General features: G+C 60.1%; 1 protein-coding gene across 1 annotated transcript in view; it reads left to right on the top strand.

Annotated features, from left to right (window-relative positions):
* PYGB (glycogen phosphorylase B) overlaps positions 1–15477 on the top strand; it is a 59547-nt gene that overhangs the window by 40451 nt on the left and 3619 nt on the right. Inside the window, exons 6-18 of the mRNA XM_068523801.1 lie at positions 963–1074; positions 1367–1449; positions 2277–2420; positions 2942–3034; positions 3985–4131; positions 4807–4970; positions 5665–5779; positions 6706–6807; positions 7396–7543; positions 10826–10884; positions 12641–12782; positions 14352–14559; positions 15121–15255. Of these exons, the coding sequence (XP_068379902.1) occupies positions 963–1074; positions 1367–1449; positions 2277–2420; positions 2942–3034; positions 3985–4131; positions 4807–4970; positions 5665–5779; positions 6706–6807; positions 7396–7543; positions 10826–10884; positions 12641–12782; positions 14352–14559; positions 15121–15255 (1652 nt within the window). The remainder of the gene's footprint in view (positions 1–962; positions 1075–1366; positions 1450–2276; positions 2421–2941; positions 3035–3984; positions 4132–4806; positions 4971–5664; positions 5780–6705; positions 6808–7395; positions 7544–10825; positions 10885–12640; positions 12783–14351; positions 14560–15120; positions 15256–15477) is intronic.

The following is a 15477-nucleotide window of genomic DNA, read 5'->3' as shown; positions in this document are numbered from 1 at the left end:
TGGAAAAGCAGAGAAGGGGGTCTGGTTTTCTAGGTGCGTGTGCTTGTAGAAGATGAATGAAAGGAGGCCTGGAGACCACTCGGCACCCCAGGCACCATGCAGTGAGGGCCTTCCCCTGGGGGACTGGCCGTGGGGAGGGAAGGAGCAGGTTGCACGTGCTTTACAGGGCTTGTCAAGGCCAGGCAGGGCTGCGGAGCAGGGCTGCGGGGAGACGGGAAGGGAAGGGTGATGCTGGGGCTTTAACCCGGGGGCCCCACAGTCCTTTGTGGCCATTGGAGCTGCCTTCACCTCCTGAAGCCGCACACGAAGCACCCCGAAAGCAGGCCTGAGTGTGAGAAGCCCGTGGGAGGGTCTGCGGGTGGAAGTGACCTGAGGCTTGTGCACCTCTTCCTGTGCTCGGCAAGAGCAGAGCTGGTGCTTCTGGACAGATGGGGATTGGGACGGGGGTGGGGGGCAGGTCCAGTGTTTTCTGTCGGGAGGGGGTGTGCAGGCTGCTTTGGTTTTGCTGAAGTTCGAGGTCAAGGCAACAGGAGGAGCCTCGCCGCAGACGTGGGAGATGGTCTGAAATAGCAGCTGTCTGTGGGGAGAGGTTAGGTGAGTCCCGAAATCGCCCACGCAGAGTTGAGTGAGAAGAGGGCAGGCGTGGAGGGGGAGGCCGAGGACACGGGAGGAGGGGCTACCGAGGAGCCAGGTGACAGTCGACGCCGGTGTCGAAGGTAAAGCTAGAGAAGGCCTGGCGTGTGGTCAGGGCCCACCGGAGGCGGCCTCGGGTGCTCCCGGCTCAGGACGTGTGCGAGCCAGGGCTGCAGGTGCGAGGGACACGGGGCAGGTTGGGTGTGTTTGAGGAGGAAGGAGCGAAGCCGGAGGAGGGCGGGCCGGTGGGCCGCTTCCTGCGAGGCCGAGCTGCCCCAGCCCGTGGGGGGAGGTGGCCTAGGCCTGGGAACCGTGTCTTCCCTCGGCAGGTGGTGCTGGCCATGCCGTACGACACCCCGGTGCCGGGCTACAAGAACGACACCGTCAACACCATGAGACTGTGGTCCGCCAAGGCGCCCAACGACTTCAAGCTCCATGACTGTGCGTCCCCTCCTGTCCCCATCCGGTGGCTGATCCCAGACCGACCCCGTCTGCACCCACGGCCCACGAGGCTCCCCACTGCGGGAGGGCTGAGGGCGGGTTCCCTGTGAGCCCTGGACTTCCCAGGGACCCCGCGCCCTCCGGAAAGAGCCAGGGGCCTGGGGCGGCGTGTGGGCCGGTCGGCGCAGCAGCTGCGGGGCGCCTTCTGCTCGGGGACGCTGCCCTCAGACCGATCAGGGCACGTGGGAGCCTCGGCGGGCACGCGGGTCCTGACTCCGCTCTCTGCCCTCAGTCAACGTGGGCGGCTACATCGAGGCGGTCCTGGACCGGAACCTGGCCGAGAACATCTCCAGAGTCCTGTATCCCAACGACAACGTGAGTAGCTGCTGCGGGGGGTCCTCGTCCGCGCCGTTCCTCCAGTGTAGGAAGCACCCTTGCAGGGCTGGGCTCCAGAAGGGCCCCTGTGCTGGCCTCAGGCTTGTCAGGTGAGGCCACGAGAGTGACGTCCTCAGAGTGAGGGCGGACACGGCATCCCTGACGGGGTCCAGGAGCACCTGTGTGCTGGTAGCCCCTCCTTTGCCCTCCGCCCAGGGGAGCTCTTAGGAGGTTCCTGGCCTCACACCTACGCTCCTCCCCATAAACACACGACCGCCGAGTGCAGGGCCGCGGAGCCCTCAGACCTCACGTCCAGCCGTTTCTGCTCTTCAGAACCTGGTGCCAGCTCCCCAAGAGTTGGGTGGCGCGTTGTCGCGTGGGGCCAGCAGTCCCTATTCTGCAGGGACGCCTTGAGACGCCACATGGTCATGGCTTGGAACGCTCTTAGCGGGTGTCCCCACTTGTGTGGCGGGGGCCTCAGCCACATGATCCACTGCCACCAAACGAGCCCTTAGGAGTTGCCCATCTTTGTGGGTTGTGTGTTTCTCTTAATTTATCAGGGAAATATGTGCAAAGGGCCCTGTGCTGAAAGGCTCATAAGAAAATGCCCTCCCCTAGCACCCCCCGAGATTCCGAGCAGAGCCTCATGCTTCAGGCGTGAGGTCTCCTGGAACGTGAGGCACCCGGGAGGTTGCTTTCCGGGCCTCGGCCCCAGCACCGGGGATCGAGGCATCTCACCCCTGGGCCGCACCCCAGCCTGGGCCCTGTCCTGGGTTCGGGGGCCCCAAGGGCCCATGCAGCGGGGCCTGAGTCGGGCGTGTCCTCAGTTCTTTGAGGGGAAGGAGCTGCGGTTGAAGCAGGAATACTTCGTGGTGGCCGCCACCCTCCAAGACATCATCCGGCGCTTCAAGTCGTCCAAGTTCGGCTGCCGCGACCCCGTAAGGACCTCCTTCGAGACGTTCCCAGACAAGGTGCGTGTGTAGAGGGGTGAGCGCTGTGCCGGAGACGGGCTGTTCCCGGACTGGGCCTCCTCTTTCCAGCTGCAGTGGGGGCGGGGCGGGAAGCCACTCCCCAACCTGGGCCTCCTCGTGCCCTGGGAACCAGGCCGCCTTCCTCCTCGACCAGGGCTGCCCTGGGCCTCAGGAGGCGTCGAGGCAGCAGGGAACGCTGTGAAAGGCTCCGTCGGGCCAAGCGGCCAGTTTGCAGGCTCAGTTCAGTAATCTGAACACAACCGGCCAGTGTCCGTCAGGCAGGAGCAGCGTTCCAAGGCGGGGAGGGCTCTGGATGCGTGCTGCGGGGCTGGCCTGCGGGTCCTCCACCCTGACCTGCTCCCTGCTCCTCCGCGGCTTTCCATGCTGGGCCCGGAGCCCGTGCAGTGCCGTCCGCTTCCTGCTGCCAGCCCTATGGCCAGGCTCCTCGGGGCAGGCAGCCGAGGACCCCAGTTCTGCACACGCAGGCAAGGGACTGAAGGGGTCACCCCGTGTAAACACAGGTGGCCATCCAGCTGAATGACACCCACCCGGCCTTGGCCATCCCTGAGCTCATGCGGATCCTGGTGGACGTGGAGAAGGTGGACTGGGACAAGGTGAGCCCGAGCGCCCGAGCGCAGTGTCCCCGAGCACCGGGGCACGGGGTGACCTCCCCGCCTCTCCCGACAGCTGGTCCTGGGACGCAGAGGGAGGCCTCTCTGGTGGCCTCGGGACAACAGAAGGAAGTTGTCCCTGGGAAGACGGGGCTATGGGGAGAAGGACGTTCCAGGAGCGGGTCTGGGGTTTCTCCCAAGGGCAGGACACAGTGAGTGGGAGCCGCCGTTTAAAGGCCAGAGAAGGGTGGTTTTCTGGAAGACAAGAAAAGGATTCCGACACTTCTGAGAGCTTCTCACCTATAATTTTTCATCTTAGAATTGTGGCGAAAAACCCAGAAGTGTTCAGTTTAAAGAAATACTTCGTTTACACATTTATAGGCTTGTTCTCCCTGCTTCACTTATTTTGGTCCTAGATTCTTTAGTGGGGTTTTGTTGATCTCATTTACTTAAATCAACATATAAAACCATTTTTACCCCATTTTTTAGCACCAGAGCCCCTTTCTGGTTTGGGGCTGCACTTCTGGGTGGGGCTGGGCAGACCCTGTTCACCCCTGGCCAGCGGAGGGCAGGGCCACACACTTTACCAGTTTTCTCTGGACTGTGGGTGTGAAGTCAGTTTGGTGGAAATAAAGCAAAGCTGCCTGGAGCTCTGTCTGGTTTACAGAGGAAAACCACCTGCGGTGGTTCCCAGGTAGCAGGTAAGGTGCTCATTTCTGCGTGTGCTCTGGGTCAGGATGTGAGGTGCACGTGGGGCGCGTCAGGACAGTGAAGGGCGCAGGGCTCACTGTGGGTTTAGGAAGTTCTGGGCCCCGGAGAGCAGAAACGTGCGGGGCCTTCCCTGGTGGCATCTGAACACCTGCCTCTGACCCTACACGTTCCCCTCACCTTGGCATCTGGCCACGAGCTGCTTTTTTCTGAATAAAACATTGGGGTGTTCTGGAATGTTGTAGGCCTGGGAAATCACAAGGAAGACCTGTGCATACACCAACCACACGGTGCTGCCCGAGGCCTTGGAGCGCTGGCCTGTGTCCATGTTTGAGAAGCTGCTGCCACGGCACCTGGAGATCGTCTACGCCATCAACCAGAGGCACCTGGATGTGAGCACGCCCTTCCTATGGTGATGCGGGCAGGGGAGAGGGCTGCCCTGCTCTGACGGGCCCTCCTCTGCCCTCCACGTCAGATCGTCTGGCCCGGGACAGGTGCTTTACTTCTTGAAGGGAATAGCCGTTCAAGAAGAGGACTTTGGGGTCTGGGGCTGTCACTTGGCAGAGCTGTTGGCTGGTCCCCTCGCTTGGACCCCTGCTGCGTGGTGGGGAGTCTTCTCATTTCTGAGCAGGTTTAGATGTGAGTGTCTGTTCCTGGAATGCCAGAGGCCTTTGTCCTGAGACATCACTGCAGCGTTTGGGTGATTTGGAAACAAATCACCTTTGTCTTTCCTCTGTCACCCACAGAAAGGATAGTGGTCCACCACAGGGGAGCTTAGAATTCAGGTGTGATTATAGTTCCTTTTTTTAATCTTTCGGTGAAAGAGTAGCTATTCTCACTGGTAGACTGCGGTTACACCCTGCCTGGGCCAGCGGGCAGCATCCCCATCTCTTCCTGTACAGCACACGGCGCCTCCTCAGCCCCTCCGAGCCCATGGGCCGGGCCCGCTGCCCCCAGGCCGAGGCAGACCTTCGCCCGGGGCCCAGTCAGGCTGGGCTGCAGCCGCCCTGGGCCTTTCTTGGGGAAAGCAGCCCCCCGCCCTCCTGCTCACTGCTCTGTCTCGGCAGCACGTGGCCGCCCTGTTCCCCGGGGATGTGGGCCGCCTGCGGAGGATGTCCGTGATCGAGGAAGGGGACTGCAAGCGGATCAACATGGCCCACCTCTGTGTCATCGGGTCCCACGCTGTCAACGGCGTGGCGAGGATCCACTCGGAGATCGTGAAGCAGTCAGTGTGAGTGGGGCCTGCGCTTGCCTGCGCCAGGGCGAGCGAACTGCCAGAGCGCGGCGGTGGGAGGGTGAGGCCCTGACTCGGTGCACGATGCTGGGGAGCCGAGCCCTCTTGTCACCAGGAGCCCTTCCCGTTGTCTGCGTGCTCGGTCTGTCCAGGCAGAGGCTCTCCTTCTGGAGCGCGTGCCGCTGGCTGTGGGCCTCGGCGCCCCGCCTGGGGACGAGAGTCCTGGGCCCCGCCAGGGTGGAGGTTAGGGTGTGACGGGCTGGGGGCTCGTCCCCGAGAGGAAGGAGGAATTCTTAGGTCAGATTCCCTGCTTCTGCCCCCTCTTTGTGGGATGTGGTCTTGGAATTCCTCCTTTCCATCCTCGCCCCAGACCTGTGGAGCGCCTCGTGTGAGCGCCCGGCAGTCCTGGACGGGTCTGTCCGTGTGGCGGCTTCCGTGTCCTCGGTGCTGGCCTGAGGCTTTGTGTGATGTACTGTTTAATCCCCACTGTCCGTCCACTCTCCACTGTCACGACGACTGGGAGGTGGCCAGGCTCCAGCCACATGCTGGCGTGGAGTTGGGCTCCTTGGGGGATGGAACAGAAAGGCTGGGCTCTGGATCGCCCAGGGGCTCCCTTCAGAGGGCCTTGTGCCTCTCGCTCACCGTGTTTGAAACAGCGCTTGTGACACTTGCCCGTTGTCTGTGTTTTTAGCTTTAAGGACTTTTACGAGCTGGAGCCAGAGAAGTTCCAGAATAAGACGAATGGCATCACGCCCCGACGGTGGCTGCTCCTGTGTAACCCGGGGCTGGCGGACACCATCGTGGAGGTGAGGCCGGCGCCTCTGAGCCCACCCGGAGCTGTGGGCAGGCAGAGCGGCAGCTGCCTGGGGCCGTGTGGGCGGCGACCCGCTCCTCTGTGTGTGGACAGCGATGGCTCCTGGACGGTGCGGGCGGTGGGGACCCACTGTCGCCCCGGGTGTGGGGGGCCGGGCGGTCGGTCAGCAGCCCTGGCGGCCTGTGCAGGAGTTCAGAGGGGAAGTCCTAGGCTTCAGGCCCAGCTGCCCCTGAAGAGGTTTGTGAGCCAGGGACGCGGTCGTTGTTGACTTGTTCCCGTGCTCACGCGCTCAGCGAGGAAGGAGACAAGTTACTCAGGGGCCAGGCCGCATGCTGGACATGGGGATGCGGGGGGGGGGGGTGCTGGGGGGCGGGCTGTGTGTCAAGGAGGCTTCTCTGGAAAGGGACGGCAGAGCCGAGGTCTGCCTGCCCAGTTACTGGGAGGGCCCGGGAGCAGCGCTGCAGGGACGTGACCACCCGCAGCCTGGCTGGTGCGGCCTCGGTGCAGGGCGAGGCCACGGAGACGGCCCAGGTGTCTGGAGGCCAGGAGTTTTCCTCTCGGTCCTAAATTAGAAACAGGGAGACTGAAGCTGGGGTTCGTTTGGAAACAGCGCTGTGCTGCAGCGTCGGGGGCAGGGTGGGGTGCCCAGGCCGGGCGGGAGCGGCCAGAAGGCCTCTGTCCATTCGCGGTTCTGGCGGGTATGGGCCTTGGGGGTGGGCGGAGGCAGGCCCCCAGGTTTCAGGCCTGTGGGGAGCCGGGGGAGGCGCGTGCATTTGAGGGCACGTTTCAGTGGTCGGGACTTGACTGGCGCCGGGTGTGCGGTGTTTCCTGGGAGGGGCTGTCGCGGGAGAGGAGCGGGCCTGGGGCTGAGGGGGGGAGAAGAGGTGCGGAAACCGCGTCTCCCTTATGGCTCGGCAGAGAATCGGGGAGGGTTTCCTGACGGACCTGAGCCAACTGAAGAAACTGCTGCAGCTGGTCAGTGACGAGGCACTCATCAGGGACGTGGCCCAGGTCAAGCAGGTAGGCCCGGTGAGGGGCCCATCCCCCCACTCAGCCTTGCAGAGGGGGCCCCGCTGACCCCTGAGCGCACCGCCGCCCCAGGTCCGGAGGAGAGCTCGTCTGGAGGGAAGCAGTGGGAATCGATGCAGGTCTCGCGTCTGCACTTGACATGCTGTCCACACACCTGGGCCTCCCTGTGGCCACCTCACCGCCAGGCGGCCTGGCCCACTGGGCGGCCTTTGAAGACCGAGACTGACCCTTCACTGTGCCAACAGCCTGGCCTCGGGGGCCCAGAAATAGTCTTCGTTTTGGAGTCTCGCCCCCGCCCCAGGTCTCCTCGTCTCCTTTTTCTGCTTTTCTCATCCTTTGCTCCTCTTCCTGGGTTTGCATGTCTACTTTCCTGTTTATCTCCGTGCTCTCATGCGGATCCACTTTCAGGATCACGCTTCCCCCTTCTGCCCACCAGGCTCCGGTGACCTTCTGTGTCCCTCTGTGTCTTCCCTGGGGTGGCAGCGCGTCCTGGGCATCCCCTCCCTGCTGCATCTCTGACACCAGCCCTGGGGGCTCGGCCCTGTGAACATCCCCCCATCCTTACCTCTGTTCTCCCAGGAAAACAAGGCGAAGTTCTCTGCCTTCCTGGAGAAGGAGTACGGGGTGAAGGTCAACCCCTCGTCCATGTTCGACGTGCACGTGAAGAGGATCCACGAGTACAAGCGGCAGCTGCTCAACTGCCTGCACGTGGTCACCCTGTACAACCGTGAGTGCTCCGCCCCTGCGCCCCACCCACCCTCCGACCAGGCCTTTTTCTCACATGGCCACTGGGGAGGACATTGCACATTCATTTTGAGTGGCACCTTCTGGTTTTCTGTGTTCAGAGCAGAGCAGCTACAAGGAGTGAGACGTGAACTCAGAGGTTGGGGAGCTTGAGGCCCAGGGGCTGCACCTCCTCCAGAGTGGAGGCTTGGGGGTACTTGGAGGCTGGGTTTTAGGTCTGGTGTAACATTTCTTTCATACTTAGTTATTATCGTTATTAGACTCCTCTCAAGTTATTTGGAGAGATTATACTTAGCAGGTGAGGCATTTGAAGTATACTCATAGAAGATGAAATAGTATGTTACATCTATACACCTTAAACTATTTAAGTGGCATTTGATTTTGAAGCACATGTGAATCAAAGACCCACCTAAAAGTAACTATGAACATTTGCTACTTCTATAAATAAGATAATAAAGCCTCAAGGAAAAATTTGGTTCTTTTTTTTTTTTTTTTAATTTATTTATTTTTGGCCACGTTGGGTCTTCGTTGCTGTGCACGGGCTTTCTCTAGTTGCAGCGAGCGGGGGCTACTCTTCGTTGCGGTGTGCGGGCTTCTCATTGTGGTGGCTTCTCTTGTTGCGGAGCACGGGCTCTAGGTGTACCGGCTTCAGTTAGTTGTGGCACGTGAGCTCAGTAGTTGTGGTGCACGGGCTTAGTTGCTCCGCGGCATGTGGGATCTTCCCGGACCAGGGCTCAAACCAGTGTCCCCTGCATTGGCAGGTGGATTCTTAACCACTGCGCCACCAGGGAAGCCCAAAACTTGGTTCTTAAAATCTTGTAATGTAGTAAAGCAAATACTAATTTTGAAAATGAAGGAACCAAATACTTTCCAAGACGCAGCGCTCCCCTCGAGGACATGAGGTCTCCAGTTGCCAGTGAGGGAGACTCTGTCTTGAGGGATCCGCTCGCTCGTGAGACAGTGAAGTGACAGGACGGATGCTAGTTTGGGTTGAGTGGTTCTGACCCGACCCTCAGAAAAGGCCCAGGTGAGGGCCCTCCTGTGTGTGTGGCTGAAGGGGGTGCCTCCCGGGCCAGAAACGGCAGTTCACGGAGACTTCGTTTCGTGCTCTTTGCCGTGGTTTTCTTCTGCAGTTGTGATTTTTCTGCATTTTCTTTGTCGTTTCCCCGGCGGTGTCCCCGAGTCCCCTGCCTGTGAGCAGCAGGGCCAGTCGCTGGGTGGCCTGCCCTTCCTCCCATCACCTCTTGTGGCCGGTGCCTTCCTGCTGCCCAGGGTGCTGCTTCTGCTCGGCTTGTGAGCGCCCGGGGCACCCGCGGCATTCCGATGGGGCCGTCAGGGCACGTGTCACCCGCCCGCTCGTCCACCTGCGTGTATGCAGCGCACAACGTGGTGCTGCTCTGCCATCCTCGCCTCGATCTGACCTGGGTTTCAGTCTGCGATGAGACGCCCAGTCCTCTTACAGGGCCGTCCGGTCGCCCTTCTGCCCAGCTCCTGTGCCCCGAGGTCTTCCACGTCCACAGCAGTCTGTGGCCTTTTGCAGGAAGGGTGGTTCCGCGGAAGCGATGTTCTCAGTCTCCCATTCTTTCCTTGAGCGGCACCATCTGGAGGGTGGGTCCGGAGTGAGCTGCTCTCTTGGCCCGTGCTCATTCTACTCGGCTGTGTCTTGGGTGCCGGCTGTTGTGGGTCAATTTTCCTGATGCTCGGGCACTCTGAGGATGGTGGTTGATATCTTGTATCATTTCTAGGAAGTTTCCTTGAAATACATTAAAACATGTGTTTGGCTTTCTTCTCCTGCGGCTCCAGTGAGGTGTGTGGTTGGTTTCTTCCACCACCTTCTTTTTGCCTGTTGGTAGCTCTCCCTCCTTTTCTGTTCCATGTTGTCTGCTGGTCCCGCTTCCACGCTGTGTGTGTCTACTGTGTTTTCTGCGCGTCTCCCCTCCCTCCTGGCTTCTGTGATCGGGCTGCACTCTGTGGGGCGGTTCTGCCTTGTCGCCTGTGTTCTGCTTTCTCCCGGGGTCTTGCGTTTCGGCGCTATGGTTTCCTGTCTGTGTTGACAGTCCTCACAGGTTGGGGACTCACAGGGAGGCTGCTTCCACTTCCCTCGTCTGTGGCAAAGCTGTGTGTTCGGGTTGGTCGCTTGTGTCTGAGGAGCTGCGTCAGGACTCTGGCTGGGCCTCGTGAGCTCAAGGCAGCCGCAGGCCTCCCCAGCTTGTGACACCTCTCTGGGGCTCCAAGTCCAGGCTGGCTCAGGAGGCGTCATGGCCCTGTGGGCCTCTGTCCACGAGGATGTCCAGACCCCCTTTCCGAGGTTTCCCTGTAGGAGGGGTGCCGACAGGGTCTGCCCGCCCGGCCCCCTGGGGCTCTTTCCTGCCTCCCCTTCCCCCGCTCACAGCCCCCAGGAGGCTGGGGTTCCTGAGACCCTGACTTCACAGCCCTGTCTCGCACCCATCCCATGACCCGGCAGGACTTGCTCAATGATCTGGAGTCAGCGTATTTTTCTTCTTTACTAGTTTTAGTAAAAATACAGTTTGTGGGTTTTTGGCTTTTTTTTTTTCCTGTTCTCCTTGTTACTCTGTCCACAATCTGGAAGCGGGAAGATTCAGAACTAAGGGACGGTCACGTTCCTACTAGAACCTGAAGTCAGAGGTTAAAGATCAGCCGTGACCCTTTAGTGGCTCCTGTAAATCTTGCGGCCGATTCCTGACTCTGGTGAATGCCATCTAGGGCAGCCTGTCACTTCTGTAGACACTCCCTGCCCCCAACCCCCAGCTGAAATCTGGAAACCGGTGGCCTGGTGAGGACACCTCATTCGGCTGGGGCTGGAGGTGAGCTGTCTGCTCCTGTGCAGAAAAGGTCTGGGGGGCTTCTTACCCTCTGTCCCAGTGACGGAGGGGGCTTGGGGTCTCACTGACATCCCTCGCAGGCTGACGGTGAATCATCACCATTCCAAGGTCACCCCATTTTTGAGTACCCATCACATGCAAGGGCCTTCAGTCCTGGTGACCAGACCCAAAGAAGCTCCTGTGTTGGGCTGTTTTGGACGCAAAGGCACAGCTTTTCCACTGAGCCTTCTGGAAGAGTCTGCTCCTGGCTGGCCTTCCAAACCAACCTGGACCAAGTGTAGAATTCTGTAAGCGGGAGCTCCTGGCAGTGCAGCACCCGTGTCGGGCTGGCCTCTGAGGACGCTGTCACTGAGGCCTGTCCCAGGGCTCAGGCATGTCTGGCTCCAGGGGCTTCACGTGGCTCTCTTTTGTTTGTCCTGCAGGAATAAAGAAGGACCCAGCCCAGGCCTTTGTGCCCAGGACTGTCATGATCGGGGGCAAGGTGAGGTGACGTCTTCTTTGCTCCTGCTTGGCGTTGGTTGGGGATGCACAAACCACCATGCTTTTCAGCAGTGCCTCTGCGTCGGGGCTGGATGCTGCGGGTGGCCGGGCGCCAACCTGCACGCAGAGCCCAGAGGTCCTGGCCCCAGGTGTGCCTCTGGGCCAGGTCAGGCTCCATCAGCTCAGCCACAGGAGGGAGCTGGATGGGGCCCCTGTCTGCCCGGCCCAGGGGAGTGGGGTCCCCAGCCCCAAGGGCCAGTCTCTACTGGGCTTACTGGCCCCTGCCTCTCGTGGGGCAGCACCATTTCTCTGTGTAACTGCCGGCTTTCCACGCCTCCCCTGCACTTGTGTGCCGAGCAGACGTGAGTCGCTGGCTGCTTCCGTCAGCCAGATGTGCGCCTGCCCTCGGCTCAGCCTGGCCTTATTCATTTTATTTACCTGTGCTCTTGGACATGGGATCTCAGAGTCCCAGGGTATCGCCGGCAGGCATCAGTGGGTCCCGTCATTGGGCTCCACACTCACTCTAGGGCCTGCGTCCCCACCCTCTGCCACTTTTCCCAGAAGCCTGGGCACAGCTGCTTCACGGGGGCTGCAGGTGGGCCCAGGACTGTCCTCGCCTCTTACTTGAGCACATATGAAGGTGGAGGCACCTCACGGGCAGGCCCGTCTTGTTCTATCTCTGCCACCGTCCCCCGGCCCACCGACTCCTGATGTTTCTAAAGCAGACTCCGGACAGCATGCTGGGGTTTTTCTTTTCTTTTCTTTTTTTAACTTGTCTATTTTATACATATTAGTGTATATATGTCAATTCCAATCTCCCAATTCATCCCACCACCGCCCCACCCCAGCGTGCTGTTTTGTCAGTATTGCCATATGCATTTCTTAGAGATGTGGACTTTCAAAAAGTTAAAAAATGTTAATTTTTTTAAAATTAACATTTTTAAAAAGAGAAAAAAAGAACTGTAGAACATCCACAAACCTGTCCCCCAGACTTTTGCTGAACCATTTCATAGTAGATTACAGACATTATAACACTTCAACCCTAAGAACTTAATCAGTTGTCTTCACAGTGATGTTTTCCTGCAAAACCACACAGCGCCACCATGACACCTAAAACACTTGACAAGAATTCCTCCACATCATTAAATATCCAGCCAGGGCCACACGCAGCTGTCTTGTGACAGCTACAAATATCTTGAGCTTGTTTGAATCAGGACCCAGCAAGGTTCTCACATGGCGACGGGCGGCTGTGTCTCTTAAATCTCTTCATCTATAAGTTTTCCTCCATGTCCCCCTCTTTTTTCCCCCCTGCAATTTGTTACAGAAGTCATGTTGTGTGTCTTCCCCAAACCATGTCCCTCTGGTATCTCCCAGTACCTTCCTTGGCTCCCTGCGTTTCCTATAAGTGGGTAGTCAGTTCTCAGAGGTCCTTGTTCCCTCTCTCTCTCCATTTCTGAAAAAACCAACTAGAATCAGAAAACCAAGCTTGAGGCTGACAGATTTGTGCACGTGGGTGAGGTGCCGTCATGAGAGGTGCTCGGTTGGAAACGAAGCGGGTGGGGCGCCGTGCCCCGTGGGTCCGTCTGCCAGGTTGAGGGCAGGACACACAGGGATGCCATGGCCTCAGCCCCCCGCCCCCTGCTGGCAGAGCCACTCGGCTGGGTGTGTCCAGGCTGGGCGTGTCCAGCCCAGGCTCCGGCGACCCTGCCCTGCACCTGAGCACAGGGTGTCTGCTGAGCACCCCTCCCCCTTTCCAGGCAGCGCCCGGCTACCACATGGCCAAGATGATCATCAAGCTGGTCACGTCCATCGGCGACGTTGTCAACCACGATCCGGTTGTGGGCGACAGGCTCAAAGTGATCTTCCTGGAGAACTACAGAGTGTCCTTGGCCGAGAAAGGTGAGCCTGCCCTCCCTGGGCGCAGCCAGTGGTCCTCTCTGGTCAGGGCCTGTCTTGCTTTCAAACAGATTAACGGCCCCAACACCAGGCTGCCCAGCCAGAGGGCCCCCCCCCCACCCCCGGTCTGGCTCTGGGGGAGCCCTGCTGCCACCACGTTTGTGGGTCATCCTTGGCCTCACACATCCTTGCTCTCTGAACTTCCCACTGCTCCCCCCCCCTCGCTCCTCTGCCCCTCAGCTTGGCCTTTCTGCCCCGGGGCTCCCTCTTGCTGGCCCTCGCCGTCCCCCAGAGGATGCTTCTGCTCGTCCCCACCTGTTCACTCTGGCCTTGCGTCCTGCACCTGCTCTGGGAGGGTCTAGCCTGGGGCCGCTCCACTTCGGGGGTACTGGGTATGTGTTGCCATCTGGAGAAGGGCCTGTGGCCAAATGTGCCTCGGAGCATAGCTGTCCTGAGCTGGACAGGCCTTTCTAAGCCGGCCACTTCCGGAGACCTGGCAGGAAGTGCTGGGAAACCTGAGCCTGGAATTGTGGCCCGAGTAGCAGCCCCTCTGATCCATGAGACTGTGCGCTGCCCTCCAGCCGTTGAGTGAAGGGCAGGCTCACGCACTCCCTCCTCCTCCACTGCGGCCGGGTCATCAGGACCATCCCTGTGGTCCCGCCACTGCCATGGACCATGTGTGGCTCGGGGGCTGGGTTGGGGTTAGTGTTTCACTGAGCTTCTAAAGCAACTTACGGCCGCCGCCTGGCACTCCCAGGCCAGTTCCTGCGCTTCCTTAGAACTGACCTTGGGGACAGCCAGCCTGGGGTTGGGCCCCGCACCCTCCCCCAGCTCTTGGACTGGCTGCCGTAACGTGTCCACCATCCCGTCTGCCCATGTCCCTCTGCCTGAGGGGCCGGGGGTGCCTGTGTCTCTATCCTGGCACCTGGACCTGACCTTGAAGAAGGGGCTGGGCTCTGGTCTTGGCTGACCCCGAGTGCCCTTCAGCTGGGTTAGGGAAGCAGCATCAGCTCTGAGGACGAGCTGAGGACGTGGGGGCAGGGATGCCAAGGCAGGCAGGACGGAGGCTGCGTTTCTGCTGCCACATGGAGAAACTCACGCAGGGAACCCACACTTGGGAGAAGCTGCAGGGCCGTGGATGGGGTCGTGTCTTGGCCGCTATGCCAGTCTGTAAACGGCACAGAGTGACTTCGGTGCATGTGGCCACAAGAAGATTGTCCCCCCGCTGTCCCCAGTCCTCTGGTGCTGTGAGTCGGATTCCTCTTTAAGCCATTTAAGGAGCCTGCGGGGCTGATCGAATAAGACAGCAGTGATGTCAGGATACAAGGGAATGATGACACCACCAGGCTTTGGTTTGGCCCTCGTCTGCGGAAGCTTCCAGAACAAAGGTCCTTTGCCACCTGCAGGGCTTCTCAGGCGTCTCCACTGTGGATCCTCTGCCTCAGGCTGCCCTGGGTCAAAAAAGGGAGCCGTATAGGTGGTGCGGGCAGTGCGTGGTGTTTCTGTGCTGTTCCCATTGCTCTCGTGTTGAGTGGTTCATGGCTGACGGGTCTTGCTCTTGCCCCCTTGCAGTGATCCCCGCCGCCGACTTGTCACAGCAGATCTCCACCGCGGGCACCGAGGCCTCGGGCACAGGCAACATGAAGTTCATGCTCAATGGGGCCCTCACCATTGGCACCATGGACGGAGCCAACGTGGAGATGGCTGAGGAAGCTGGGGCGGAGAACCTCTTCATCTTTGGCTTGCGGGTGGAGGACGTGGAAGCCCTGGACCGGAGAGGGTGTGTGTCCCTCTCAAGACCTCAGATCTCCTCTACTTGTTTTTCACACCCTTGGATACCTTGAGGGGTCCCAGCCCAGCCTAATTCTGTGCAACTGAAATTGCCTAGTTGCCTAAAATTCTTCAGGGGAGTTGTTGAAGCCTCAGGCACCAGCTGCTGAACCCAAACAGTCAGAACCTTGTCAGCCTGTGAGCGCTGGCCCTTTTGGCCCTGTCCCACGTCTGCCACACGCCTCCCTCTCCCCAGACTCCCTAATGGCTGCAGGGTGTCTCCCCAACTTGGTTTCACATGTCATTTTCTTCTGCAACATCCTGGCACTGGGGGCGGGGGCGGGGCTGCTTGAGCATCCTCTGGAGGAGGACAGCGACAGAGCCATGCACGTGACTTGTATGTCCTCTAGCAATCACGTGTCTGTAACAGTAAAAGGAGGAGGTGGAATTGATGTGCTCACGGCCCACGTCCACCTCCCAGTGCCTGCGGCTGCCAACCCCACCTGGCTGTCCTGGGCCCAGGGCACAAACGGCCTCAGCACCTGCCCATGAGGCTGCCATCTCCCCGCAGGTACAACGCCCGGGAGTACTATGACTGTCTGCCCGAGCTGCGGCAGGCCGTGGACCAGATCAGCAGCGGCTTCTTCTCCCCCAGGGAGCCCGACTGTTTCAGGGGTGTCGTCGACATGCTGCTGAACCATGACAGGTGGGGCAGGCCCCTTGTCCCTCCCCAATGGGTCAAAGGGTCCCCCTGGTGGGCTGAAAACTGCACATTGTTTGGGGCCAAGCCTGGGCCTCGGTGAGGCTCACCCCCACCTCAGCCCACGGCCAGAGGCTCGGCCGCACCCAGGGCCCGGGGTTTGTGGGGCTTCTGACGGTGCTCAGCAAGCCTGGGGGCCTGGTGGCAGGATTGCCAGCTGCCAGGTCC

The sequence above is a fragment of the Eschrichtius robustus genome, chromosome 16, assembly GCF_028021215.1.
Source record: "Eschrichtius robustus isolate mEscRob2 chromosome 16, mEscRob2.pri, whole genome shotgun sequence".
In the NCBI taxonomy this organism is placed as follows: Eukaryota; Metazoa; Chordata; class Mammalia; order Artiodactyla; family Eschrichtiidae; genus Eschrichtius; species Eschrichtius robustus.
The sequence above is the reverse complement of the archived record's forward strand: the minus strand, read 5'-3'. Positions and strand labels throughout refer to the sequence as shown.